The 25800-nt window shown below is 43.4% G+C and overlaps 4 protein-coding genes across 4 annotated transcripts; 1 reads left to right on the top strand and 3 right to left on the bottom strand.

Moving 5' to 3' along the window:
- Nucleotides 1-5043: 5043 nt before the first annotated feature.
- Nucleotides 5044-7163, bottom strand: LOC101776368 (peroxidase 5). Its single transcript, XM_004967540.4, has 2 exons — nt 6143-7163; nt 5044-6037 (listed from the first exon to the last, which is right to left on the bottom strand). Exons 1-2 carry the CDS (start codon nt 6365-6367, stop codon nt 5270-5272), a joined length of 993 nt encoding a protein of 330 aa, XP_004967597.1. The 5' UTR covers nt 6368-7163; the 3' UTR covers nt 5044-5269.
- Nucleotides 7164-13064: 5901 nt separating this feature from the next.
- On the top strand, nt 13065-14052 carry LOC111257180 (BTB/POZ domain-containing protein At5g67385-like). The gene is made up of 3 exons (XM_022826257.1): nt 13065-13377; nt 13419-13454; nt 13557-14052. Exons 1-3 carry the CDS (start codon nt 13065-13067, stop codon nt 13982-13984), a joined length of 777 nt encoding a protein of 258 aa, XP_022681992.1. The 3' UTR covers nt 13985-14052.
- Nucleotides 14053-16672: 2620 nt separating this feature from the next.
- LOC101775962 (peroxidase 2) lies at nt 16673-18342 on the bottom strand. Its single transcript, XM_004967539.4, has 2 exons — nt 18035-18342; nt 16673-17864 (listed from the first exon to the last, which is right to left on the bottom strand). Exons 1-2 carry the CDS (start codon nt 18260-18262, stop codon nt 17046-17048), a joined length of 1047 nt encoding a protein of 348 aa, XP_004967596.1. The 5' UTR covers nt 18263-18342; the 3' UTR covers nt 16673-17045.
- Nucleotides 18343-24237: 5895 nt separating this feature from the next.
- Nucleotides 24238-25800, bottom strand: LOC101775549 (peroxidase 2). Its single transcript, XM_004967538.2, has 2 exons — nt 25455-25800; nt 24238-25289 (listed from the first exon to the last, which is right to left on the bottom strand). The coding sequence occupies exons 1-2, from the start codon at nt 25680-25682 to the stop codon at nt 24474-24476; spliced, it is 1044 nt and encodes a 347-aa protein (XP_004967595.1). The 5' UTR covers nt 25683-25800; the 3' UTR covers nt 24238-24473.

Here is a 25800-nt window from a genome sequence, read left to right as displayed (position 1 = left end):
TATATGAGCCAGTTCGTGTTGTCAAATAACATGGGGAGCAGCGTAGCTGCTTGATTGCAGAGCGTGTAGGCGTTGACATCAATCGTCAGTTCGTCACCTGCCGTAGTGCCGGTGGATTTGTATATTTGGATAGGAATTTGTGGAAGCATTAATAGTTGACTAACGTTTAGACCAAGCGACGTCATGAAAAAAGGATGATACTTACAGTATTACTTTGATAGTATCATTATTTGAGATTACACATGTGTATCTTTGTTTGTAAAACCGTGCGAGATATATTACTCTATCACTGTTGGAGGCTCCTTTTCAAACCTCCACGTGAAGCCACCTAGGATTCCTAAGTGGACACTCTAGAAAATAGAGAAATCCTAAAAATTCTCTCAAAAAATCAAAACATCTGGCCATTAATTCGGTAAACTAAAATATCATAGCCGTTGAATCTGTTATGTTTTATAAAAAAACTACCCACCTCTACCATTATGAAAATAGCCTAAAGTAACCCTCTAAATTTATATCTAAATTACCCAACCCTTCCACAAAATAAACTAAAATAACCCCTAATCTTCATCTAAATTACTCACTTATACCATTATAAAAATTATTTAAATAACCCCCTAAATTACCCACCTCACCGCCGGCTGCACCTGGTACTCGTGCGCCTGGGAGGAGGAGGGTGGAGGGAGGCGGACAGGAGTGATGGTGTGGGGTGGAAAGGGGCACTAGCGCATGGGAGGAGGGAAGAAGGAGGCCGGAGTGGGCAGCGACCGCTGCTAACCAGGGGCGCGGCCGGCCAACCCTAGCCACGAGTCGCGACCCGAGCGTCAGCCGCGGAGAGAAGTGAGAGAGTGAGAGGGAACCGCGGGGGAGAGGTGACGGGATAGAAAAGAAACATTGAAGGAGTATGCTCTTGAAGTCAATTGTACGGGGTTACCCTTTTTGTTGGTTTTTGGTTTTTTTTGAAGCCAAAGCACTTTGAAAAGCCCAACCAAAGGGACCTAGCACTATTAGTACAGAAAATAATAATTAAGGTATATATAGTGTATGTCATCATTTATAAATATATAGAGGAAGTGATGAGAATATAGATTTTCATGTTAAAAATATAGCTCAAACTTAGAATTCATTAAAAAAATAAAAAGTCAAGCGTGCGATGCAAAAATAAAAAAAATATTATAAACAAGGATGAAAATGATATAGAGTACTCCCCCAATCCTAAATTGTAGGTCGTTTTGATATTTCTACGTTCATAGAATTTGCTATGTACCTAGATATACACTATATCTTGATAAATAGTAAAAACTATGAATTTAGAAATGCCAAAATGACTTACAATTTAGGACGGTAGTAATTATTAACTAAAGTCTATCACAATCGAATGAATGTAATAAGTACATATCCATATAAGTATTGTGTTAGAATATTTAATAAATAAAAGAACTCAAAGTAACATTGTTAACTATGTGCCTTAATTTTCGTTAATTGAATACTCTGCAGTAATCTTACGAGATACGCTAGGAAAAAGATAAATTCTAAAAATTCTCAAAAAATCAAAAACAGTTGGGCATAATCCTATAGACTCTAATAATCAGCTATTGGTCTATTATATTTTTAAAAAAATAACCACAACTATCATTATGTAAATATTGTAAAATAAAATACTAAATATATATCTAAATTATCCAACTTTACCATTATAAAAGATAATCTAAAGTAATCTTTTTCTAAGTCACCCATACATGTCATTTAAAAAATAACTTAAAAAAACCTTCTAAATTTATATCTAAATTACCCATGTATGTCGTTATTAAAAATAACATAAAGTAAACACATAAATGTTAATCTAATTATCTACACCTTCATTATATAGAAATATCTAAAAGTAAACCAATATATGATTCTAAATTACCTATTTCTAATATTATTAATATAGAAATACTAAGTTTAGATATATACATGCATGACGGGTCACCACGTAGACCATTTATATATGTACGGAAGGAAGCAGTAAAAAATACTGATTTTCTTGTTAAACACAATGTATGAAGGTGTGATGTAAAGTGAAAAAAAATGAATTTGGATGAACAGTGTATAAAGTAATTACTGATTAAAAGTTAATCATAACTATATAAGTATAAATACACATCCAAATGAGTATTGTATTAGTATATTAAATTAATGATAGAGTCGTGGTAAATAATCTTGATTATTAAAAGGGGTCTAATTTTTGAATAACTTTGTAATACATCAACTCTTAAAATTATTAGCCCGTGCGGTAGCACGGATTGATGAACTGGTGATACTAATTAGAATATTTGCTCTTTGCTGGGCATTGTGGCTCAGTAGAAATGATTTTTTTTACAAAACACGTATTGATCATATATGCTGGGGAATGGGGATCTATAGGGTGACATACCACCTTCAGCATTGGGGTTTACTTCAATGCATTGAGGTAACAAAGGATCATATACATGCACCGTGCCAGGCCTTAAAGACCTCAGATATGCAGATATTCACACAACACCGGTAGAGATTCAACAATAGGATATGTTCTGAATAAACTCTCGGATTAAATCTTTGTGGTTTTGTGTTTCATTTTGTTTACCATCATGTTCTGTGTGACGAACTCTATCTTGGATCTGATTATTCTAAGGTTGAATGTGCGGTGCTTTAAAGACCAGAAAATGTTTTCCATTATCTAAAAAATTAAATAAACCAATATTAGCATATATGTTTGGAAAAGTAGCCAAAATTGTGGACATGTCACAAGGTAAATCAGACCAGAGGCCGAATCGTCGGGCGGTAGGGCAATGGTAACCTTTTAAAATAAAAGGCACTACAATTGCAAGGAAGCATTTTACCGAAGAATCACATAAAGAATCACTTGAGCAAATAGTTCGGAATTCAGGTTGAAGTTTCTTTTGAAGTTGGAATTTAGTTTAGCCTCCGGACCTGGCGGCATCTAGGTGCGGGGTACAATGGTTGGCTGTCTATGCAACTTAATTAAAGATAATCATGTAATATGTAGAGGATTACGGCCTTACGGCTCAAAAGACAAGTTTAGTAACCTGGATTCAAAACAAAATATAGTGGAGTCAATTTTGGCCTCATCATTGACGCATTTCATAGTGTACAATGTACCATCATCAAAACTTGAGGGCAAACTGCTTACAATTCTTGTTGACCTGTTGGGAGGCAACCAACACTAATTGGTGGCCAATAAACAATGATTAGCATGACTTTCAATATAATTATACAATAACTGCAGCATATGAGGTGACATCCCATGTTTCCACGCATATGCATGCATATTGAGTTTAGATTTTTTTTTTCTCTCTTTTGGCTACGGCACTGATTAGTGAGGTGGAGTCAAATACTGCCTCCAATCATGAAAACATGACACTGTCCAGACATGACTGGAGGGGGGTATTTTCTTAACTTGGAGAGAGAGAGATAGTCACACGTTACCACATTTCTCCTAAACGTTTCTAACTAAACATAGATGTAACAATTTACCAAAATTACAATAGATAAATGCATTCCCCAGAAAAGGCGATACTCCTTGGATCGAAAACATAATCTCATTTGGATCCAAAATATCAATGTCAACATGCACTCCATGGCTAAGTTTTAAGTAACAATTTTGACAATGATCTTATTTTAAAATAGATTTAATTGTAAGTTACGCATATAATTGTCGTTGTCAAAGAACTGTATGTTATGAACATAATTTCATACTGCATCTCGTAACATCAAGTTTTTGTTCCTTCTCTATGTAACATTTTTTTTATATTGACCGCTACTCGCCAGCAAAAAAGAAATGCTCAACCGACATGTTTCTAAAACCATCTCCATTTTAGTGTGGAAGTCATATAAGGTTGCGTAGAAACATTTACAATAAAACGTATTTTGTGATGAGGAAATCAAAAGAGCTGCCACACATTCTGGTCATTGAGAACCTTGGGCCCATTGGACTACTAGAGTACTAGGGAGAAACCTATACTTACATCATGGAAGATGTGGGCTTTAATTTGCTTCCACTGCAAACAGACCTGCATGCGTTGCAAAGTTGCAAACATCATCACAGAGCCAGGGACTGTGAGGACAGGCCACTACACATGGACACATGGTCTGTCTGGACCGGTCAGGGTAATGGACGGCAGGATCGGAGCTGGTTTCAGAACTTTTAAAGTTCAAATGCATTGACATCTGAAATTGAATTAATGTTCACTTTCTGTTTGAAAATAATGTGTCATTCACAACTAGTTATGTCCATATTGAATGTATTCGTTTTATTTATAATTTATGAACAACATTTGACAGTTCACATTTGCAAATATTTTTTTTCTAAAAGGTACTATTGTTGACATGTTTATGGATAATGAGGGTGAAATTATTGTATGCCTTCAAAGAACATTACGTAGACAAAAAAGAAGAATAGGAAGGATGGATATTTCCATTCGTTGCGTGTTAATTCAAAAATTGTGGCAACAAGTACTTAAAATTGTTGAGTGCATATTAACTATAAATACATATATGCATATTTAATAGTTTATTAATTTTAAGAAATAAAAGATATTTTACCTCTGCTCGCTGGTCTAATAGGTTTGTCATTGGCTCTGTGAGAGTGCATTTGTTTCGTCCAACAGCATTCTTAGCTCGAGAGAATAGAAAGATGTTAGGCCCCGTTTGGGTCCCTTCATTTGAAGGAATTGGAATCTATTTAATGGAGTAGGCTAATTTATGCTGGAATGTGGCATTCCACAACTTTCCAAAGTTTAGATATAAGCCTCTCTTAAATTCATGGGGTGGGAGATGGAAATTGATTCTATAGATTATGGTTATTAGAATGGAATTCAATTCTTATAGCACGCTCTTGGACTCGCTTCTCTCTAGTAGAAGTGCAGCATATAAGTATCTCTCCCATATCACCAACTATAATATACAACTATATTCCACATACAATTATATTAGCTTAATTAATTTATGTCTAAATTATGATTATTAGGATGGAATTCAATTCCAATGATCCAAACGGGGCCTTAGTGAAATTTTACAAGTGGCACAGTTGCAATAATGATTAGATAACAGAAAAGACGGTCGATATTTAATTTCTATGTATGACTGTACGTAACTAAGGAAAAAAAAACTTTTGTGTCACTGGACTACTGGAGAGAAACAGTCCAAGCAATGCAGCAGTAGCGACTGGCCATATGTACGTTGTTTAGGACGTCTCCATTTTACACTGTTTCGTCGGTGACGACGTGCTCAGTCAGCCGCTGTTGGTGACGTTGCAGAACCTCCTAATCTCTCCCTGGTCGCCGGTGAGCACGTCCAGGGCGCCCATCTTGCGCATGGCGTCGATGAACTTGGCCGCCCACTGCGCCTGGTTCGCGGCGTTGCCCTCCACCATCTGCCTCGTCGTGTTGTCGCTGATGAGCGCCCAGTCCGAGTTGAAGAGCACCTTCCCGGCGAGCACGTTCCCGTAGTACTGGTTGTCGAGGTCGGCCGGCGTGCCCTGGTCCTGGTCGACGAATACCGCCGCGCCGTCCCCGGCGTCCTCCGCGCACCGCCGCTGCAGCCCGGCGCCGTACTCCGCGTCCATGGTCTCGCTCACGTTGGGGCGTATCCGCTCCGCGAAGGACCCGCAGTGGGCGCGGCCGACGGAGTGCGCGCCGGAGAGCGTGACGAGCTCGTCCTGCGTGAACCCCTTGGCGGCGAAGAGCTCCGTGAGGCGGCCAAGCTCCGCGAACGGCGGGGGCAGGCTCTGGGTGGCGTCGGACGCGGCGGAGGCGAGCCCGTCCCGGCGGCCCGAGGGGACGCCGTAGTTGATCGCCCCGGCGCTCAGGATGTTGGACGCGTCGCGGGCGGCGAAGGCGAGGATGTCGGCGCAGGACACGGTCCCCGGGCACGCGCCCTCGAGCTGCCGCTTGGCGTCCTGGATCACCTCGAGCCCGCGGAGGCCGCCGTTCGACGGCGAGCCCTTCTCGGGGTCCGGGTTGACGGGGCTCGGATCGATGAGAACCGAACCATCGCAGCCCTGGCACGTACACATCACGAAAGCGATTGAGTTGCTGTACATGCTCATGCCAATTCAACATTTCAACTTCATGTCAAACTACCTGCCACAAACTTGGGTTCGTACCTTGACGAAGCAGTCGTGGAAGTGGAGGCGGATGAGCCCTGCGCCGACGCCGCGGTCCGCGGAGACGTACTGCTGGACGACGCTCGCCACGGTGGCCTCGACGTCGGCGGTGCAGTTGGTGTTGCTCTTGTAGAAGCCTTCCTGCAGACCGGCGTCGGTGATTGCCGGCAGCAGCGCGTAGAGAGACACCAAGAGCAGCGTCACGCCGGCGCCGCAACGCGCCATGCCACGTAGGAGGGAGGCCGAATCGATCCAGAGGCAATGCTTGTGCGAGCTGAACACTGGATCGGAGAAGACTGCAAAAACGGCTGCAAGATCTGGCGAGGAGCTAGCAAGTGGTGCTGATGGAGTGGCGAGTTGGTGAGTGGTGACTGATCTGATGAGAGGATCGTGCTAGAACTGCAGCTTGCGATATGCGTTCGCATATATAGCTGCCACCTGCACCCTGCTGAACACAGGAGAAGCTTCGGCCATGGCGCCGACACATGGAGCGTTTGACTTTGGCAGGCCACCACCTGGGGATTCCCATTCTCCTGCTCACCATTCAGGGTGGCAATGGCCAGTGGAGGGATGATGGACAGCCAGGACTCGATCGCAAGAAGATGGGAGGAGGATCATGCAGCAGCCCGGTTCGATCGGAGCAGCAGGATTTCCGCTGTTAATTCCATCTGGGATCCAGGACTCATGGACCACACCACTGGAGAGTGGAGACAGGTCGCACCAAATTTTAATGTCGTCCAGGTAGGCATTGTACCATACGCCGTCGAGCATATCAATGCATGCATGGGTAGGACAGATCCATCCCGATGTGATCCTGCCGACAGCAATGACACGCGCACAGAAGTTTTAAACGTCCGCCGACCCCGTTTAATCTCCAAGCAGAAAAACTGTTTCTCTGTCGTACTTATTCAACAGTTTGCTACTGTTGTGGAATTTGTAGATGTCTTGGTCACTGAACCTCCCAAATTGTAAATTCTACCTTTTCCTTTTCTTTTGTTAGGGAAAAATCTACTTTCCTGTCACTCATTTCAACACACAGTCACAAGGCTCTGCTTGGGCTAGCTTGCAATTTTGTCGAATCTTCTTGCTGAAAAAGCCCATGAAAAACATGCCCTCATTATCTATTTAATTCTCATATTGTGCTTATTGATAAGCTGCTATATGCAGAATCCTGGTAGATGTTGGGCACATCTTCTACTCCATCTGTGGAGAAAAATAAGAAGTGGCATGTAACAAAACAGGCCCGTATGTCATGTGTTGAATTTCTGGTTTTTTTTTCGAAATACTACGAGTTGAATTTCTGGCGACGGATGGCATGGCGCAGGTAAAGTCATATAACATACCGACATTATTTGGCAAGGTAATACATTATTATTGTGTATCAAACTAAAATTTATGAAAGTATTTCTCGTGATGAATTTTGACTGTCAACCTGGATGAGGTAGTTCGCACCCTGGCCGTGCATCCTCTAATTTTACGCTCTCAAAGATATACGTAATTGTCTTTATGTCCATCAAGCTAATCCCATTGCAAGTTTCATAGAGGTTTTATGCATATTATTAAATACGGTGACGTATCAGCATATGTGATGATATGACAAGTTAATTATGAAGTGAGAGAGGGAAAGAGTTTCATCACGATGAAACTGTATATGCATTGTTTTCAAGAATATGAAACCTGTTGAAACTTGCATTAGGGGATATAGAGTTTCATTTCATCTTATCATATCCAATCATATGTCTTGTAATTAAATGGTATGGGTAACCTATGAAATTGTAAAATGAAACTCTGCATCAGGGGACATTGTTTCGCTCATCAACTCAAACCTCTTTTGATGATGTCACTCTTGAAAACTGCAAAACTGCGAGATGAAACTTCCCATTGGAAATAAACCTTACATCGTTTATAAAAAGCTCAATCGACATAATAGATTTCTGCAGCTGCCCAAATCCAGCAAGCGGCTCACGGAAAAATTGGCCTCTCTAGTACACAGAGTCTGAGTGGCCCATTTTCGGGGCAAAAGAAGTCTGAGGGAGAGTGACCCAATAGATTAATGGGCTTCAGCAAAGATGTTGGACCTATTTGGACTTGGACGCCTTTTGCCGCCTCAAAAACAGTCCCAGTAACTGATGTTCCGAGAAATTTGCTTGGAACATGCAGGCACTATGCTTTCGGAAGTGGTGGCCTTAGATTTGGCTAACTTTAGCTACTAAATGAACTAAGGGAAGAGCAAGTACATTTGCTACATATCAGTAGTCTTATAGTTGCTACATCTCAGTAGTCTTATAGGTTATCTCATGCAATATCACATAGAATTTTTACTTATGGGGAAGAGAGAGGGTTAGGAGAGATAAAGGGGTCATTGTTTTGCGAAACAACCACCTCAAAGGTTAGATTTTAGGACTATGAGATAACTGCTCCACCATTGTACGAGTTGTTATTACCATGCAACTCATAATATTTCTTTTTTTTTCTATGAGTCAACTTAAAAAACAATCAATTGTAAAGATGGTTTGTTAAGTCGTCTTAAGATTACATGTCAATGCATGAGATCGTCTATTAGACAACACCAATGTACTTGCCTTAAGGTGGCCAAATAAGAGGCTACTACCAGGACAAAATTTGGCACACAACCAAATGATGACTAAAATTGGTCAAAGTAGCCAAAATTTAGATTGGCTACCTAGCTTGGGCACATTTTGGCACAAACCAAACACATTCTAATTCTTTCATGAAGCTCAACGGTGAACGCTTTTTGCATTCAACAATCACACTTTAAACAACGTATTGCAGAACTGACTTGCGCTTAACAAAAATGTAACCAACCCACAGGTACCGAAACTAAAAATCTATATTTGAACAGATTGTATTCTACAAGAGACCTTTTCTTTATTTGTGCAATATGTAAAAATTATTTAGTATACAAACTGAAATAAGAGAGGAACCAAATCACTGAATCAGAGATGAAAATACTTAATTGGACTAGATTCCCATCAACTTAGGTTGGCTAATTCCTTTTTTTTTTGCAAGGAGGCTCACACCACCCGTAACCTGCAAAAATAACTGAACAAAACAAAAATCATGCAACCACATTGGACGCAACAAATAAACCCAACCACTATACTTGCAAAAGATTAAAAAATGTAACGCGATTTTGTCACCAATTAATTCGAATCTTAATTTTGCTTCTTGCCATCCGCAGATGTAGCGTAGCTACGCGTAGGTAGTGATCAGTAGTTAGTGGCACGGCACGTCTTCCTGATCTCCCCGGTGCTTCCCGGCAGCATGGTCAGCTTGCATAGCGGGGGGTGTCGGATTTAGTAACCGGCAGTCCACTTAGAGGGTATATAGATGGTGGATTTGTAGGCAGAGAGGATCGCAAGACCATGAACTTGATGGTAACGCAAGGTACAAGACAGAGATTTATATAGGTTTGAACCGCTATTGTAGCATAATACCCTACGTCCTATTTTGGGGATTGTATTGCACCCTACGCTCGGGTGTTGGTTGTTGTGTTGAGGGATTGGATCGGTTGCCCTGCTAAGGGTACCCCTACCTCCCCTTATATACTCCAAGGGGTAGAGTTACATGGCAAGACCCTAGTCAGTTACTATAGATGAGATCTAGTCGGATTACAATACGTAGGGAGCTCTAGCTGGACTCTATCTTCTACCTTCTTCATCAAGTCGGGCCGGCCCATTAGTAGTCGGCTGGACCCTCCATGAGGGTACCCAGGTATCTATAACCGTCAAGCCTCCAAGCGGTGTGGAGTTGAACAGCAGCCCGACACGAATGCCGAGTTGGATAAGCTTCGCCCGAGTGCTTTCGTCGTCTGTTTCCCGAGAAGCTGTGCAGTGCTCAAAGAAAAATCCTTGATCTTGTAGTCTTTGTTTTCTGAAACGCCATGGACGCACGTCAAGTGATATCCTACGCCCAGCCTTCGAGCCCCCCGAGCGCGAGGATTAGCAGAGCCACGGAGGCACACCGATCCTGTTGGCGCTAAAAATCAGCCGATTGAATCTCAGCATCGGACACACGACCCGGGAGAATCTGCTTAGCTCCTGTTCGGGTAATCGCCCTGGTGCGGATCGCGCGGCGTGCCAGCCAATTTGACCTGTTGATTGGCAAGGAAGAAAACGTGTCAGATCCCAGAGGTTGCGATCGACTAAGGTTCCGATCTTGAGGAAGCTTATCAGCGAATCGGCCGATTTGCTATAACAAGGTAATCGGCTATGGTGCAGCCGACAACTAGGTAACATTTGTGAAGAAAACTACCAGAGTAAACTAGACAACGCTACAGGAGCAACACTTGAAACAAATCTAATCAGCTATGCGAAAGCGATAGATAAGCAATAAGGATAAATAAGCCGAAAGCTCTAATTTCAAGCTAGATAACTGGTGATAAAACTAGAACAATAGGTAAAACCTAGAATTCTAGTAAATATCGATAACTGGTGAATAAATCTAAACGAAACGATAGCGATGCGCCCGAAGTTAAAGCTTAGATATTACTCGATAAACGGAACTTACAGAATCGGCCGGAGATCGTGTCGATGCAGCCCTACCAACCTGTACGAACTCGTGAAAAAAGAAAAGTATTGGCGGAGTCGCCGACTGGAAAGTAAAGTACGAGGAAATAGTAGATTGTTGTATTGATTTGATGTTGTTGTTACAGATCTCTAAGGATGGCTATTTATAGCCTGTTACAACCAATCTCTTAACCGACTAGGATTCTATCTCTAATTTTAAACGAAAACGAATATTTACAAGTACAACTCGCATCGGAGTTGGTCGTTGCGCCCCTGTGGGCCAATCCCCCTTCATCTTCTCTTTGCAATTCACTTTAAGCCCATACTGGCCCAATTGCCCCAGCCTCTTAATCGGCCGATTTCTACCAACTCCATCCGCCAAAACACTGCAGTGCCAATTGGCCGATCTCCAACTGTAGCACCAATCGGCCGATTCCCAATTGTGACCTCTTCGACTCGCCGCATCGGCTAATCCTTTTTCCTTTCTTGACGCCGATTCCATACGTGTCAAAATCTAGCATAATAGTTTGCAATATTTTTCCTATTTCTCAAAATAAAAAATGTATAATTATATATTTACCTAAATGGACGGTCTACGGTCACTTAGGAGCATTGTAGCAAAACCCACAAACAAGATGAAATACTTCTAGAGGTATAATTGGTTTATTCCAGTACATTTTGAAGAATTCAAGATCTAAGAGTGTCTTCTTCGCCTCACATCCGACAATGATTTAGGAATGGAGGATGGAGGAAGCACAAAAAGGTCAAAGAGAAAGTGAAACCAGAGGGTTGAAGTAGTGCCTTGGTTAACATAACGATGGGACCACAGCTGGAGGCACGATTTCAAGGAAGCTGGAAGAAGTATGTACCTCTAGGCAGGGCAGCACGGATGTAGCTTTGGCCAGAACCGGGGAAGGCCATGCCAATTCTGAGAGCCTGTGCAATTATATGCGCCGCCTATCATATTTCCAATTTCGGTTGTAAGCTGTCAAAACTATGGTTGCTGAGACCAGATTCATTTCCTTAATCTAAGAAATCATATTTCCAATCCAATTGGAGGGAAACAAGATAACCAGAATCCTAATAGATACAATCCCTCTGTAGCCTTACTGTTTTCAGGCCAACTATAGGTTCAATTCTTGCAGGGTGATTAAACCCAAAAGCAAGATAGGATTTGGTGCCCCCCCCCCCCCCCCCCCCACCCCACACACCAAAAAAAAACAAAATTTAAACTGTGTTTAGATGGGTTTCATGTACGTTTTACCGAGATTTGTGGCATGCCCTAATCAGCCCAGTGGCCTCATTTTCCAACCTGACTGAGCCCATATATTTCCCAGTGCAGCCCACCTACACGGCCCAGATGGACCGGTCGGAAGTGACCAACCCATGTCTGCAGTGTTCGTAGACCGACCATTTGATTGATTGAGCCACTTGCATCGCAATCATCCTAGTTGCAAACTTACCTTTTTAAATAAAAAAGCGTGCATCCAACTCTGGGATTGCAATGCATGTGGCTGTACATCATCGTTGGTAGGTATTGTCTCGCGTGTTCTGTCCAAGAAGTGTCCAACATGCATTGCACTAAAGGGATATCTTGAGCCAAGAAATCGATATGGTTGTAGCCTGATGACACAGAGTCACGGATAAAAGAACGTGTTAGCTACTGCTAAAAGTGACATCCCTGTCTTTATACAAGTACTCCCCTGTTTATTTTCATATAGATTTTACACTAGATATATATTATGTTTAGATACACAATAAAATGCTAAAAACGACTAATAATTAATGTCGGACGGAGGGAGTACCACACGTCACTTTAGTTGTCTTAATTTATTTTACTACCTCTGCATCTCTTTTACTCGCCATTCTGGACATCGATCTAGTTTACAATTTGATCAGCAGTTACATAGACGTCCTTACTCCTTAGTCATCCCCTCGTGATCTTTTTCTAGCCTCTGCTTTACCATCACCAGTCTTCGACCAACATAGCAAGCAGCTGGTGGCCTGTCACGTTGCCGCCCATTAGACCTAATCATGGGCCACCCGACCCGACGAACCCGGACCGACCTGCTTGAAAAGAATCTGACCCGACAAGTGCACGGGTTGGGCATGGGCCTATTTTTTGACTCACAAAGAATTTCGGGTTGGGCACGGGCTAGAATTTTAGCCCGCGTGCCGGTCCGACGACCCGACTAGAACAGCATGCACCATTTGTTTCTGGAATATTTAATTATTTGCCATCTTTAAAATGAGCGTTCCTTGAGATGCCAGTTTTATAACAGCACTACATATTTACCACCGGAAAGAAGTTTTACCAACACATTTACCATTTTCTCCGACATGGCACGCCAAATCACACCTCCACACTGGAATCGTCACGCAAAATGACTCCCATGCCCCTGGCCTTACCCGCTGGAATTGAGAAGCGGATGTCCTCGCACCTCGGGCAGGCTGTGCTCGACGACCTCCTCATCCCGTCCTCCTCGCTGGACGCCGGCATGACGTTCGACGTCGACGCGGTGCAGAGGATCCTGGCCGGGTACCTTGAGCACGAGAGCGAGGCGGCCCAGCTGGACTACAACACCGACGACGACTTCATCTCAGCGGCGTCGCCACCCAACGATGTCGGCATGATCGGCAGGCTCATGGAGGCGTACCTGGCTGAGATCGCATCGGACACGAACCTGCCCATCGACAAGTTCACCGGCCTCGCCGAGATGATCCCAGAACGCGCTAGGTTTAACAAGGACAGCATGTACCGCGCCATCGACATGTACCTCAAGGTAAGAATCTCAGATCAATTTTTTTTTACTGCATTGTTGGCTATGCTTTGTTCCTCAACTCGATGATTCTGTTCACGATGGGGTATGGATTCCTTCCTGCAGGCGCATCCGCATCTGAGCGAGCCGGAGAGGAAGAAGGTGTGCAAGGCGATGGACTGCCAGAAGCTGTAGAACGACCGGCTGCCGGTACAGACGATGGTTCAGGTCCTGTACCACGAGCAGCGGCGCCTGCGCGAGGCGCCCACCCAAGCGCCGAGCGGCGCGTCGTCGTTCCGGCGCCCACCCACGGCGGCGAGTCCCCGCCCCCGTCGTTGCCGTACAAGCCGACGCCGAGCCTCATGGGCCGGCACACTCGGGGCGGCGCCGCGCCGGCGGACGAGGTGTCACAGCTGCAGCGGGAGAACGACGAGCTCAAGATGGAGCTGCTGCGGCTGAAGATGCGCCTGAGGGGACCCGTCCGCGCCGCTCCCTCCGACTGGCGGCTTTGTATGGGAGTCATTTCGCAGGGTGATTCCAGCGTGGAGGGGTGATTTTTCGCATGGTACGGTGATTCCAGCGTGGAGGGGTAATTTGACGTGCCACGTCAGAGAAAATGGCAAATGTGTTGGTAATATTTCTCTCCAGTAGCAAATGTAGGTGCTATTCTAAAACTAGTATATCAAGAAGTACCCATTCTAAGGATGACAAATAATTAACGGATGTGCTAGCACCCGGACGTCCGATAAATTTTTTTTATCGTACGTTCCGTCGCAACATTGAAAAATAACTATCGAAACATTAAAAATCAACACTTGCAACATGAAAGTATGCACTAAAAATAGTTTCGGAACTCATGCACGCCATCCATCTTATTATAAGATAAAAAATCCCCGTGCGCAGCATTTTATCATGTTTCACACAACATTCATCAGAAGATAAATTTGCAATACCTTTACGTGCATGAAACATCTTGAATCGTTTTGTGCAACATTCAAAATAGACATATTGCAACAAATAAAAATCACAAGTTGCAACATCTCGAATAGAAACAATCTTGCGATCTCGGCCAAATCAAGTGCAACATCTCGAATAGAAACAATCTTGCGATCTCGGCCAAATCAAGTATTGCAACAATAAAAAAATATCTCTTACAGCATTGCAACAACAAAAAATATCTCTTACATAATTGGAACAACGAAAGAAGAAGAGGCCGAAACAAAGAAAACAACTATATGCAACATCGTGAACAAGTTAGTGCAACATCCGATTGCTAGCAAGTCGGACTGTTGCAAACAGATGAAATATCAAAAGCTAACTTTTGCAACATCCAAAAAATTCTACTGCAACACCATGACGTACCTATTGCAACATGGCCGTTGGGAAGAGAATTATCTTCAGATCTACAAACAGGTCGGTCGCCGGACCCGACGACCCGTGCAAGTGAGCTCTGGTTGCTAAACCACTCACGACACTGTCGCTTCACCGGCAGGCCGGTGGTCGGCAATCGGCGCGGCGCAGGCGCGGCAGGCAACTAGCAGCTGTTAGTTTTTGGGTGGGTGGGCGCTAGCGGTGGGTACGCACCTGCCACTCCTGGAGGCCCTGCACATCGTGGGTGCACTTTTACTCATTGGGCTCGCCAACACATCGTGGGTGCGCACAGGCACACAGCAATGGCAGGACTGCAGCACGGGCTGATGGCCCTCGTGGATGGAGATAGAACAATAACAACTGGAGACTACTCCGTTGATGGACGGGTGTAGAGGAGGTTCAGCTGGCAGCTGGGTGAAAGTGGCGCCACCGCGGAAGGGAACTCGCCGGAGAAGTGGATGCTGTTAGCGGATTGGAGAGCAAGGGGAGAGAGATGAGGGGGCCCTTGGCACTCGTGAAGCGAACTGGGAACAGCTCATCTTGCGTGTGTAGCTCATCTCGGAGAGAGAGGAGGCGTGTGCGGTATGGAGCAGGATAGGGTCATCGGACATGAAAAGCAGCTGTTAATTAGAATGGAATAAAACCTCGGGTCCGGTGGTTTGTTATCATCAATGCCATCTGACTGCTTGCCCAGACAGTACGCCACATGCGTCCGATCTGCATAGCTCGTGTCAAACGCCCGGCACATAGCATTTCCGAATAATTAAACATCCTTTGTTTCCCACACCAGCCCTCCATCCAGGCCTCCATCTTGCACATTGCAGCCCGCCCAACAAACCCAGCCATATATATACTGCACTCTAACCCTAATCCCCTCATCTCCATGCCTGCAGTCTCCTCCCCATCTCATCCACCGTCAGGCGGCGGCCGCATCTCGCTGGTCCTCTCATCCTCTGCCGGTCGCTTGGGTTGCGGGCTTGCGGCGCACTCGGCGGGCGGCAGCAGCAGGAGGACGCGACGAGCCACGCCCTTCCCTTCCCCATCTGTATCCGTACTCCAATCACCGCTAATGTCTCCTGTTCTTGGCTTGACAAGTTGACTTACTCATTTGTCATTTCTTTCTATCTGTGCGGAGCTCTCTTTGTTTGTGCAGTTGTGCGAATATGCATGCTACGGGTGATGGCCACATGGAAGTCACTGGGAATTGGCTTGTCTGATGTCCGCTTGTGTTGCTTATTGCGTTTTTTTGCTTTTGATTTTTTCTGTACATATGTGAACTGAGTATGTATGTACTATGGTGTGCATTGATGAGTTGTGAGACTTTCTTGAATCTGCAGATTGTGATGGTGTGGGATTGTGTGCAGCTCGTGATTTTTCACTTGTGTTATATCTCTGCATTGAACTTTTAATCGATCAATCGAGTTCTGTACTCTCGGCTCTGAGAATATGCGTTAGCGTCGGGTCATGGGTCAGCCCGCGGGCCGTCGGGTCATGCATCGGGTCGGGCGCAGGTCACAATTCCCAGACCGATGCTTGGGTCGGGTCGGGCGCGGGCCAGCAAAGGAACTCATCGGGTTTCTTTTGGTCCGACCCGAACCCGACCCGGCCCAGCCTATGATCAGGTCTACCACCCATCCACATCCAGCGTGCACGGCCACCCCATCCACATCCACATCCCTTTTTCATCTCTCCACTCTAAACCCAGGGCAACGGTAAACCCCAGAACCACAAAGCCTAATAATATACATAAAAGGACACCATAGATGGTTCGCATCACCAGACAATAAGCAGCTCTAGCCGGCCAGAACACGAATCATCACGTAGGATCAGAGCGTAAAAAAAAACAATTCTCCTACACCAAACCAGTCGACTATTCTCTAGCATACCCATGTTTATAGTTTATTGCAGTGAGACATGTACACAACTGTTTGACATATATGAGAAATACACAAAGGGAAAAAAAGGTATTTCCTTCGTTCCAAATTGTAGGTCGTTTTAGATTTTATAGTTCATAAATATTATTATGCACCTAGATATCTAGATGCAGAATAATATAATCTAGAAAAATTAAAACGACCTACAAATTGGAACGGAGGGAGTACAACCAATGCAAACCAAAAGAATGAATGGAACCAAGAAAAACCACAATGCAAGTTTATGGCTCAACTTGATGTCAACATTGTGCTGGCTGGCATCGCAAGGGCCTCTTCTTCGAACTACCTGCATGTGAATTTGGCACCCGGCTTAGTACAGGCGGTGGTTGATGACGCTGCACTTCTTCCTGATCTCGCCCTTGCTCCCGGCCGGCATGGGCAGCTCGCTGAGCTTAACCAGCGACTCGGCGAAGTCCTCGTCCCAGAGCGTGCCGTTCTCGGCGTACTCCTTGACATGGCCGAACGCCTCCTTGTGCGTCAGCAGCGTCCAGTCGGAGTGGAAGGTGACGATCTTGGCGAGGTTGTTGTGGTAGTACGAGTTGTCAAGGAAGTCGGGGATCTTGCGCACCCGGCTGACGAACCCCGGCATGAACCTCGCCACGACGTCGTAGTCCTCGTCGCGGACGTTGTTGTCCACGGTCGGGTTGGAGCCCTGGGGGCACTTGTAGTTGAGCAGGTTGCGGTAGGCCGGGGTGATCTGGTTCGCTGGCTCAGAGAGGCGGCCGGTGAAGGACGAGCAGTGGCCCTGGCCGATGGAGTGCGCGCCGGAGAGGATGACGAGCTCCTCGACGGTGAAGTTCTTCCTGGCGAAGTTGTCGATGAGCTTCTGCGCGTCATGGGCGGAATCTGGGAGCTCCGCCTGGGCTTCTTCGGCCTTAGAGACGAAGCCATCGAGGCGGCCGGCCGGGACGTCGAAGTGGACGTGGCCGTTGCTGAGGATGCTGGCCGCGTCGCGGGCGGCGTAGATGAGGAGGTCGGAGCAGGAGACGACGCCGGGGCACCTCTTCTCCACGGCAGCCTTGATCTCCTCCAGGAGGTCGAAGGCGGCGAGGCCGATGTTCACCGGCGCCTCCTTCTCCGGGTGAGGGTTGTCGTAGGACGCGTCCAGGAGGACAGAGCCATCGCAACCCTGCATGGTGCCATGGTTATGGAAACTATTACACCTCATTAACTTTCAGGTCTAATTTTGTATGTATAGTTACTGACTACGTACATTTCACCACACATAATTGAACTAGCTAGTTTAGGTGAGATCAGCATGTGATGAATGGCATATATGCATCATGCAAGTGTGCCTACCCTGACGAAGCAATCATGGAAGAGGAGGCGGATGAGCGCGGCGCCGGTGCGGCGGTTGGCCTTGAGCGCCTTGATGACGTTCCACTTGACGACGTTCTCCAGGCCCTTGCATTTCTTGTTGTAGTACCCGACCTGCAGCTCGCCGGCCTGCGCCGACGGCACGGCGGCGAGGAGCACTGCCGCCTGGACGGCCACAAGGGCGAGGAGCACAGCCGCCGAGAGCTTCATGTTTCTCAATAAGGTTGACCAGCTAGGCCGCTAGCTAGCTGATTGATGCTGAGCTCAGGGGGCTTGTGCTCTGCGATGTGATGTTGCGCTCTGGGGCTGGGCCTGCAGGGGTTTATATTGCCGGTTTTGGCCAGCAGTCGAACAGTTGTGCTAACGAATTAGTTTGCACCGATAATGAGAGTACAGCGAGAGGGAACGTGTCCGCCTTGCGACTTTGCTGAATTATGAACCTAACATTATGACTCTATCATTTTAGGCCTACCTAAAGTGGTATGGTGTTGCCGCTGACCTTGATAAACGTGATATTACAGGCTGACACAGCTAGGCCTGTTCCAAAACTCCAATGGCGACCACTTCTCTCCGGACCTAACCATTTCTAAGGCTATATATGTACAGCCGTACTGAGTTAAGTATCGAAATTTTGTTCAATGCAACACAGATTATGGTCTGGAAGTACATATGTATCGCTATTTCTAGTTGAAGACTTGTTTCTATAGCCTCCTGTTGGCACCCGCAATGAACATATTTTATTAATCATTTTAGTGGCCTAGCCTCGCAACTAACATTAATCTCATTTCATATATGTTGAGACTACCATTGTTCATAATGATAAAACAAAGTCAATATAACATAAATAGATAACTTCAAAAAGAAGATTCCATGAATTGGTTTCTGGAAGGCCAAAGACGATCAAGGAAGGGTTCAAATGCTATAGCCCAATCGCTATCATCCCATTTGAAACCTAACCAAGCCCATAGCAACTCAATGCATTGCTCCTAAACGGCGTGTTTGATTGGAGTCTTCTCGAGTTATTGGTGGTAGTAGGTCTCCCATTCCGCCAGATTCAGGTGGCCATTTTACCAAAGTAACTAGGTCTTCAAGAAATCCCCCCGCAACACGCTACAGATTGAATGATGAGGTTAGGTTTTTATCTGATTTTTCATGAATAGATGCATTCACTTTTCTAACGTTGATAGATGCATTCCCTTTTCCGACATATTTATGTGTGTATAGGTTAACTAGTTAGAACCCTACTGAAATAGATGCTAACGTTTCAGTTTCAAAAGACTTCTACCATTTCTGAGTTGGTGTGAACTAAGTTTTTTATTCTATAGTTGAAGTACTGATCTGTCTATTAGATTGTTAGTGTTTTATTGATCAGTTTCATGTTATATGCATATAGCAGCAAAGTAGGGAATATTCATTTAGTTGGTTAGTTGTTTTTTGGATAATTTGGTACACTATACATGGAGTTTGACAGTGAGGCTTACACTAGTTAGTACACATTCAACCCGGAACCTAAAGACCAAAGCTAATAGTTTTTTTACCCTTCCATTGTTGTAATAGGCAATTTATCTTTGTTATCTGTGAAATGATTTTGATGTGCTTCCATGTTACAATAGTTGTAAGCAATAATATACTAAGCCACGGGAAACATGACTTTGGTATCATGAAACAGTCACATAACAAAAATAATATGTGAATGTCAACTAAATCTTCCTTTATAGGTTTATTAATTCTTTATTTATTGATCAAGTTGCTGCATTAGTGTTACTGATTAAACTATGAGTAATCAGGGTAAATGGTGCATATGATTTCACTATGACTATTACTAATTGATCTATGAGTAACTAGGGTAACTACTTTACATGATTCAGTATACATTTCTTCTACTTTACATGATTCAGTATTAGTAATTAGGGTTGTATCACATTCATAAGGGCTAATTATTTCCTGCATTTTCAACGTTTCAACATATCAAAATATTATGTATTATATTTTCTGAAATTCATTTCAACATTCTTTAGCTAATCCACCATTTCTGTTTGTAGTCTGATGAAGATGGTGATGATAAGCACATCAAAATGCGTTGGTCCATCGCTCATGTTGTGAAACTAGTCAAAATTCTTCATCCCAACCAAATAGAATATATTGAAAAGCATGGATTTGGTTATTTGCTAAACATCAAGTGCTTCAGGATCCCTATTGGATCCATTGAATGAGTCATGCATAATACATGTGCATCTTCTCAAGAGTTCCTCTCGAAGAAAAGATCCATTCATTTCACTAAGGATATGGTTATCGAAGTTCTGGATATCCTGTTGAAGTTGATACTACTAACTTTGAGATTGAAGCATTGGTAGAAAAGTATAAATCTGAGTACAAAGATGGCCATACATACCCAATAATGTTTGGATTATATTCATGTATGTTCATTTCAGACAGTACATCTTTCAAGTAGATGATATTTGAATTGATAAAAGAACACTAACTTTATCTATGTGATCTAGATGTTGATTCAACCCATATGCAATGTTCTACTTATATAAATTGTTCAATTCAGAGCAGCAAGACTGATTACAACACAGACAACGCAATCATGTAGAGTTTTCTTACTTATACATGAACAAGAAGAAAGTGGTAATAATTTATTTCATTTTGGTATTAAAGCTTCCTCTAATTTTTTTTTGGGCTAATCAATAAGAATGTGCTCTGATAACTTTGTTCAAATAATTTGCTACTACCTCCATCCTACTTTAGCATTCAAATTTTGTCTCACAATATAGCTAGTTTTGAGTTTCCAAGTGGCTTATTTGGCATAAAAGGTTTAAAATTCCCTCCATGCATCCAAATCAATTATGGCATGAAGATCTGCATGCAAGTCTACCAACAATTAAATAGGAAAGGTACAATTATTCTAATGAGGGGCAATATAGACTTTTAATCTATATCCTTAATCTATCTGAAAAACTCTAGAAGTAGCTATATTTTGGAATGGAGGATCTACTCATGACCAATTCTCTTTTCCACAATGATGTCAAATGCACTTTTACACAATTTGCTCTTGGAGTCAAGCTCGAGAATGTTGATCATGTAAGTGTTATTCCTTTTTCTCTGCCCACATTTTTTGGCTCATTATGCTTATGTAGCAACAGTTCTTCCTTTTCAATATACTGCAACATATTTACTATGTTCATCTGTTAATAACTACTCTTTATATAGGTTTTCATCCCATGTGTTTCCAATCATCAATGGTTTGTTATTGTTGTAAAATACATTCAAAACAAATTTGACATTCTGAGTTCACAATATGGAACCGGTGATTGCCAGCAACTAATCAATAATGTGATACACAACTTCAAATGCTTGTTCTTATTAGCTTATCCCCATTGTGTCCATTTCAATATCCGAGACTTTGAACCATCTTAAATGGTTTAAATGGTTGTACCAAAGCAAAAATTCAGGTCCTCACTTCTCTAAAAATGTAAACTACAATACATGTAGTATTTAATTCTACTCATATATTTGATGAAAAATCTATGAAAAATATTTCAAATGTATGAATTATGTTTACATTCTAAAATTTCATACTTATCCAATTTTTTTCCATTACTAATATTCTAAAGATTTTATATACCTCAGGATGATTGTTGTTATTACGTGAGAAGTTACTATTTCAGCTTCTATCTTACAAGCAAAATAAGTTTCAAGCAAAATTTATTGACCTTCTGCTCTAGTTCCAAAGATGCTTAAATGATTTCATGTACTCTTATAAAGTTTTATTTTGTCTCAATTTACCAATATTTTCTAAAATCCAGATCACTATTACCGACAGTAATGGTGAGCATCATTACTAATCAACATCATTTTTAAATTAAGATCACCATTAGTGATTGTAAAGATGCTTATAGATTGTTCAATCTAACAGTTGTATAAATTAACTTCAACATTTCAAATATATTGAATCAATATTTAATAGATTTATATTCCACAATATGTTAATAAAGTTCAACACTTTCAATTATAATCTACTGAAAACTTTGTAATATTTTAATAATCAATATCAACAATAATGATTGTTATCAAACATATCTGCTTCTAGATTGTTCAATCTAACGGTTGTATAAATCTACTTCAACATTTCAAAATTACAAAATCAACATTTCGTATATCCATTTTCAACAATCTGTTAATACAGTTCAACATTTTGGAATATTATTTACTCGGCATTTCAGATTGTTCTAGCTAACATGTCTATATATGTACTGCAAGTAATCTAATTATGATCTTACTTATTTCACTTCATAGGTGCAATATTTCACAACAACATATTAAGATTGCAGAATAATTGACTCACATGGCTTCCTTCAATCTCGTTACATTTAGATTTACTTTCATAGCTATAAATTTTGTATGAAGAAATAATCTACCCTTGTCGGAGATGCCCTAGAGTAGTAATAAGAAAGCACAGGTGTATAGTCACTTACTTATGTATGATATGCCAAGCACATACACAAGTGTATCTATGAAGAAACATTTGATGATGGGGTTCAGCAAAATGCATAGGGATTCATAATAATGCACAAGAGGCAGCACTGATAATAGACTTCCTGCTATGATAGAGGATATGTGCGTGGTTGAGGTCCATGCCGGGGGGAATGTATGCAATTCTAATAGAACACTTAACACAAAATGTGACCACTAGATCTAGTCATACATAATTCTCATTTGGTTTTGAAGTTACTTCAGATCAAGTCATTCTATCATACTAGCAATATCACACTTAATGTGTTACTGAAGTTAAATTGATGTGTTCAGGCATCTTACATCGATGCAGTAAAGTACATTTGTGTCATGGGATTTTGCTATGATTCAATTCATATTTGCAAGAATAATTGCGCACTATTTCATGACAAGAAATTTACCAAAGCCGATGTGTGCACATCGTGTTGTGAGTGGATTACCTATTTCTACCATTGTTAATATAGAAAAACCTAACCAGTATGCATGCATGATATGTGTCTTCATGCATATTTATTTCCATGTTAAATATATAGCTCAAGCTAGGATTTCAAGTAAACCCGTTCTGAAACACATGGATGTACGATGTAATAGAAAAAAAAACTATGAAAAAAGTATACATAGTAAATGGTAACTAAAGTATACCATAGTGGAACAAAAATAAGAAAATATCGATATAAGTATTGTGTTACAATAAGAACAAATGCATGAGACCTATAAAAATAAGCAATTTTGATTAGCCTATGAGCCCACATTTATCCATGAATGTCTAAAAACTATGTCTCTTTAAATTACTAGTATGTGAAAGAGTACGGGTTGATAAATTAATTTTATTAAGTACAAGTTGAACATGTGTAAAGCCGACCCTCGGATATGCGCACAGCATGGTAAATTTTTCTCTCTCTCCCTACAGTCCAATTTGACACAACTACTATTCCAGATTCAACAAAAGCGTCTTACGAACTTTAACTCATACAGAGGCATATGTACCTTAAGATCCAACAAATGCTCAAAACTCCAAGGTTACTGAAAATACAAGAAGCTTCCAATCAACTCGATGGCATGTGGTTGCACATCTTTGTTGCCTTATTGGTGTTGGGTAGGTATTGTCTCACGTGTATTCACAATACATTATAGGTATAACGTTACCTTTTTTCGGCTTTATTTTTATTGCTGCTGAAGGGACAGGCTAACTGCTTATTATGAGATCCATTTGTTCGTTTTAGCTTTTAATTTTTTAGGACGCTGCAGAAATATTTTGGTGTTTCCACCCACATGGTGGAGATTGTGAGCTCAACCATCCGGCTCCATCAAAATTCTCTCGAACTGTTAGCTTCGATCAAGTACATTTATAGTAGCATTTCCAACACCCATTGCCTAATAATGAATGGTTAATTAGGTACTGAAGTTTCCTGTATCTAAAGAACATACATCGTCAAATTTGAACCTTGCTTATTGACTTATTTTTACCGCTTGCATTCTATTTTTACTTGTCGCACTGAACATTGGGCTAGTTGAAGTTATGTATCTGTTTGATCATTAGTAATATCCAAATTATACATACATAGCTGGCTAGTTTGAAAGGTTGATCACACACGTCGTAGCATGAAGATGGCATTTTGAACAAATGTAGCGATTTCATTTGCTTGAGACCTTTTGCAACTTGTAAGACGTGTCAGGAACATACATATACATAATTTATTTCCTTAAGACATGTATAGTATGTAACAGATTGGCTGAGATGAAAAATGGACAACAAAGTGTAGTACAACCAATGCGAATCAAAAGAATGGATGGAACAACAAAAACCAAGCTTAAGGCTCAACTTGATCTATGAACGTGTGTGTTGGCTGGGCACGCAACGGCCTCTTCTTCAACCTCCATTGCTGCAACAAGTACGTCAACCTTCTTAGTACAGGCGGTGGTTGATGACGCTGCACTTCTTCCTGATCTCGCCCTTGCTCCCGGCCGGCATGGGCAGCTCGCTGAGCTTAACCAGCGACTCGGCGAAGTCCTCGTCCCAGAGAGTGCCGTTCTCGGCGTACTCCTTGACATGGCCGAACGCCTCCTTGTGCGTCAGCAGCGTCCAGTCGGAGTGGAAGGTGACGATCTTGGCGAGGTTGTTGTGGTAGTACGAGTTGTCAAGGAAGTCGGGGATCTTGCGAACACGGCTGGTGAACCCCGGCATGAACCTCGCCACGACGTCGTAGTCCTCGTCGCGGACGTTGTTGTCCACGGGGGGGTTGCCCTTGGCGCACTTGTACTTGAGGAGGTTGCGGTAGGCCGGGGTGATCTGGTCATTGGGCTCGGAGAGGCGGCCGGTGAAGGACGAGCAGTGGCCCTGGCCGATGGAGTGCGCGCCGGAGAGGATGACGAGCTCCTCGATGGTGAAGTTCTTCCTGGCGAAGTTGTCGATGAGCTTCTGAACGTCGTCAGCGGAGTCGGGGAGCTCCGCCTGGGCCTCCTCGGCCTTGGAGACGAAGCCGTCGAGGCGGCCGGCGGGGACGTCGAAGTGGACGTGGCCGTTGCTGAGGATGCTGGCCGCGTCACGGGCGGCGTAGATGAGGATGTCGGAGCAGGAAACGACGTCAGGGCACCTGTCCTCGACAGCGGCCTTGATCTCCTCCAGAAGGTCGAAGGCGGCGAGGCCGATGTTCACCGGCGCCTCCTTCTCCGGGTGAGGGTTGTCGTAGGACGCGTCCAGGAGGACAGAGCCATCGCACCCCTGCATAAAAGTAACAAATCATTAACTTCCATGCCCATTTTAATTACCCGTAGTTACTGGCTACGTGCATTGAACAACCGCACATGGTTAAACTAGGTTAGGTGAATTGCCGATGCATGAAACTATATTAGAAGGTGAGATCAGCATGCGAATGTGTGTGCTTACCCTGACGAAGCAGTCATGGAAGAGGAGGCGGACAAGAGCGGCGCCGGTGCGGCGGTTAGCCTTGAGCGCCCTGATGACGTGCCACTTGACGACGTTCTCCAGGCCCCTGCATTTCTTGCTGTAGTACCCGACCTGCAGCTCGCCGGCCTGCGCTGACGGCACGGCGGCGAGGAGCACCGCCGCCTGGACGGCCACAAGGGCGAAGAGCACAGCCGCCGAGAGCTTCATGTTTCTGAATAAGCTTGACCAGCAGCTAGGCCTCTAGCTACCTGGTTGATGCTGAGCTCAGGCCTCAGGGGCTAGCTGGTGCTCTGCGATATGATGTGATGTTGTGCTCTGGGGATGG

The sequence above is a fragment of the Setaria italica genome, chromosome V (genome assembly GCF_000263155.2).
Source record: "Setaria italica strain Yugu1 chromosome V, Setaria_italica_v2.0, whole genome shotgun sequence".
Taxonomy (NCBI): Eukaryota; Viridiplantae; Streptophyta; class Magnoliopsida; order Poales; family Poaceae; genus Setaria; species Setaria italica.
Note: the sequence above shows the minus strand (reverse complement) of the source record. Positions and strands in the feature narration are given on the sequence as shown.

Bases quoted from the DNA above. Each gene is read 5' to 3' on its own strand.
- LOC101776368 (XM_004967540.4), bottom strand. From the start codon at position 6,367: ATGGCGCGTTGCGGCGCCGGCGTGACGCTGCTCTTGGTGTCTCTCTAC. The intron at 6,038-6,142 runs GTACGAACCCAA...TGTACGTGCCAG, and splicing joins TCCACGACTGCTTCGTCAAG to GGCTGCGATGGTTCGGTTCT.
- LOC111257180 (XM_022826257.1), top strand. From the start codon at position 13,065: ATGCCCCTGGCCTTACCCGCTGGAATTGAGAAGCGGATGTCCTCGCAC. The intron at 13,378-13,418 runs GCCTCGCCGAGA...AGGTTTAACAAG, and splicing joins GCCCATCGACAAGTTCACCG to GACAGCATGTACCGCGCCAT. The intron at 13,455-13,556 runs GTAAGAATCTCA...TCCTTCCTGCAG, and splicing joins CCATCGACATGTACCTCAAG to GCGCATCCGCATCTGAGCGA.
- LOC101775962 (XM_004967539.4), bottom strand. From the start codon at position 18,262: ATGAAGCTCTCGGCGGCTGTGCTCCTCGCCCTTGTGGCCGTCCAGGCG. The intron at 17,865-18,034 runs GTAGGCACACTT...GGCACCATGCAG, and splicing joins TCCATGATTGCTTCGTCAGG to GGTTGCGATGGCTCTGTCCT.
- LOC101775549 (XM_004967538.2), bottom strand. From the start codon at position 25,682: ATGAAGCTCTCGGCGGCTGTGCTCTTCGCCCTTGTGGCCGTCCAGGCG. The intron at 25,290-25,454 runs GTAAGCACACAC...ACTTTTATGCAG, and splicing joins TCCATGACTGCTTCGTCAGG to GGGTGCGATGGCTCTGTCCT.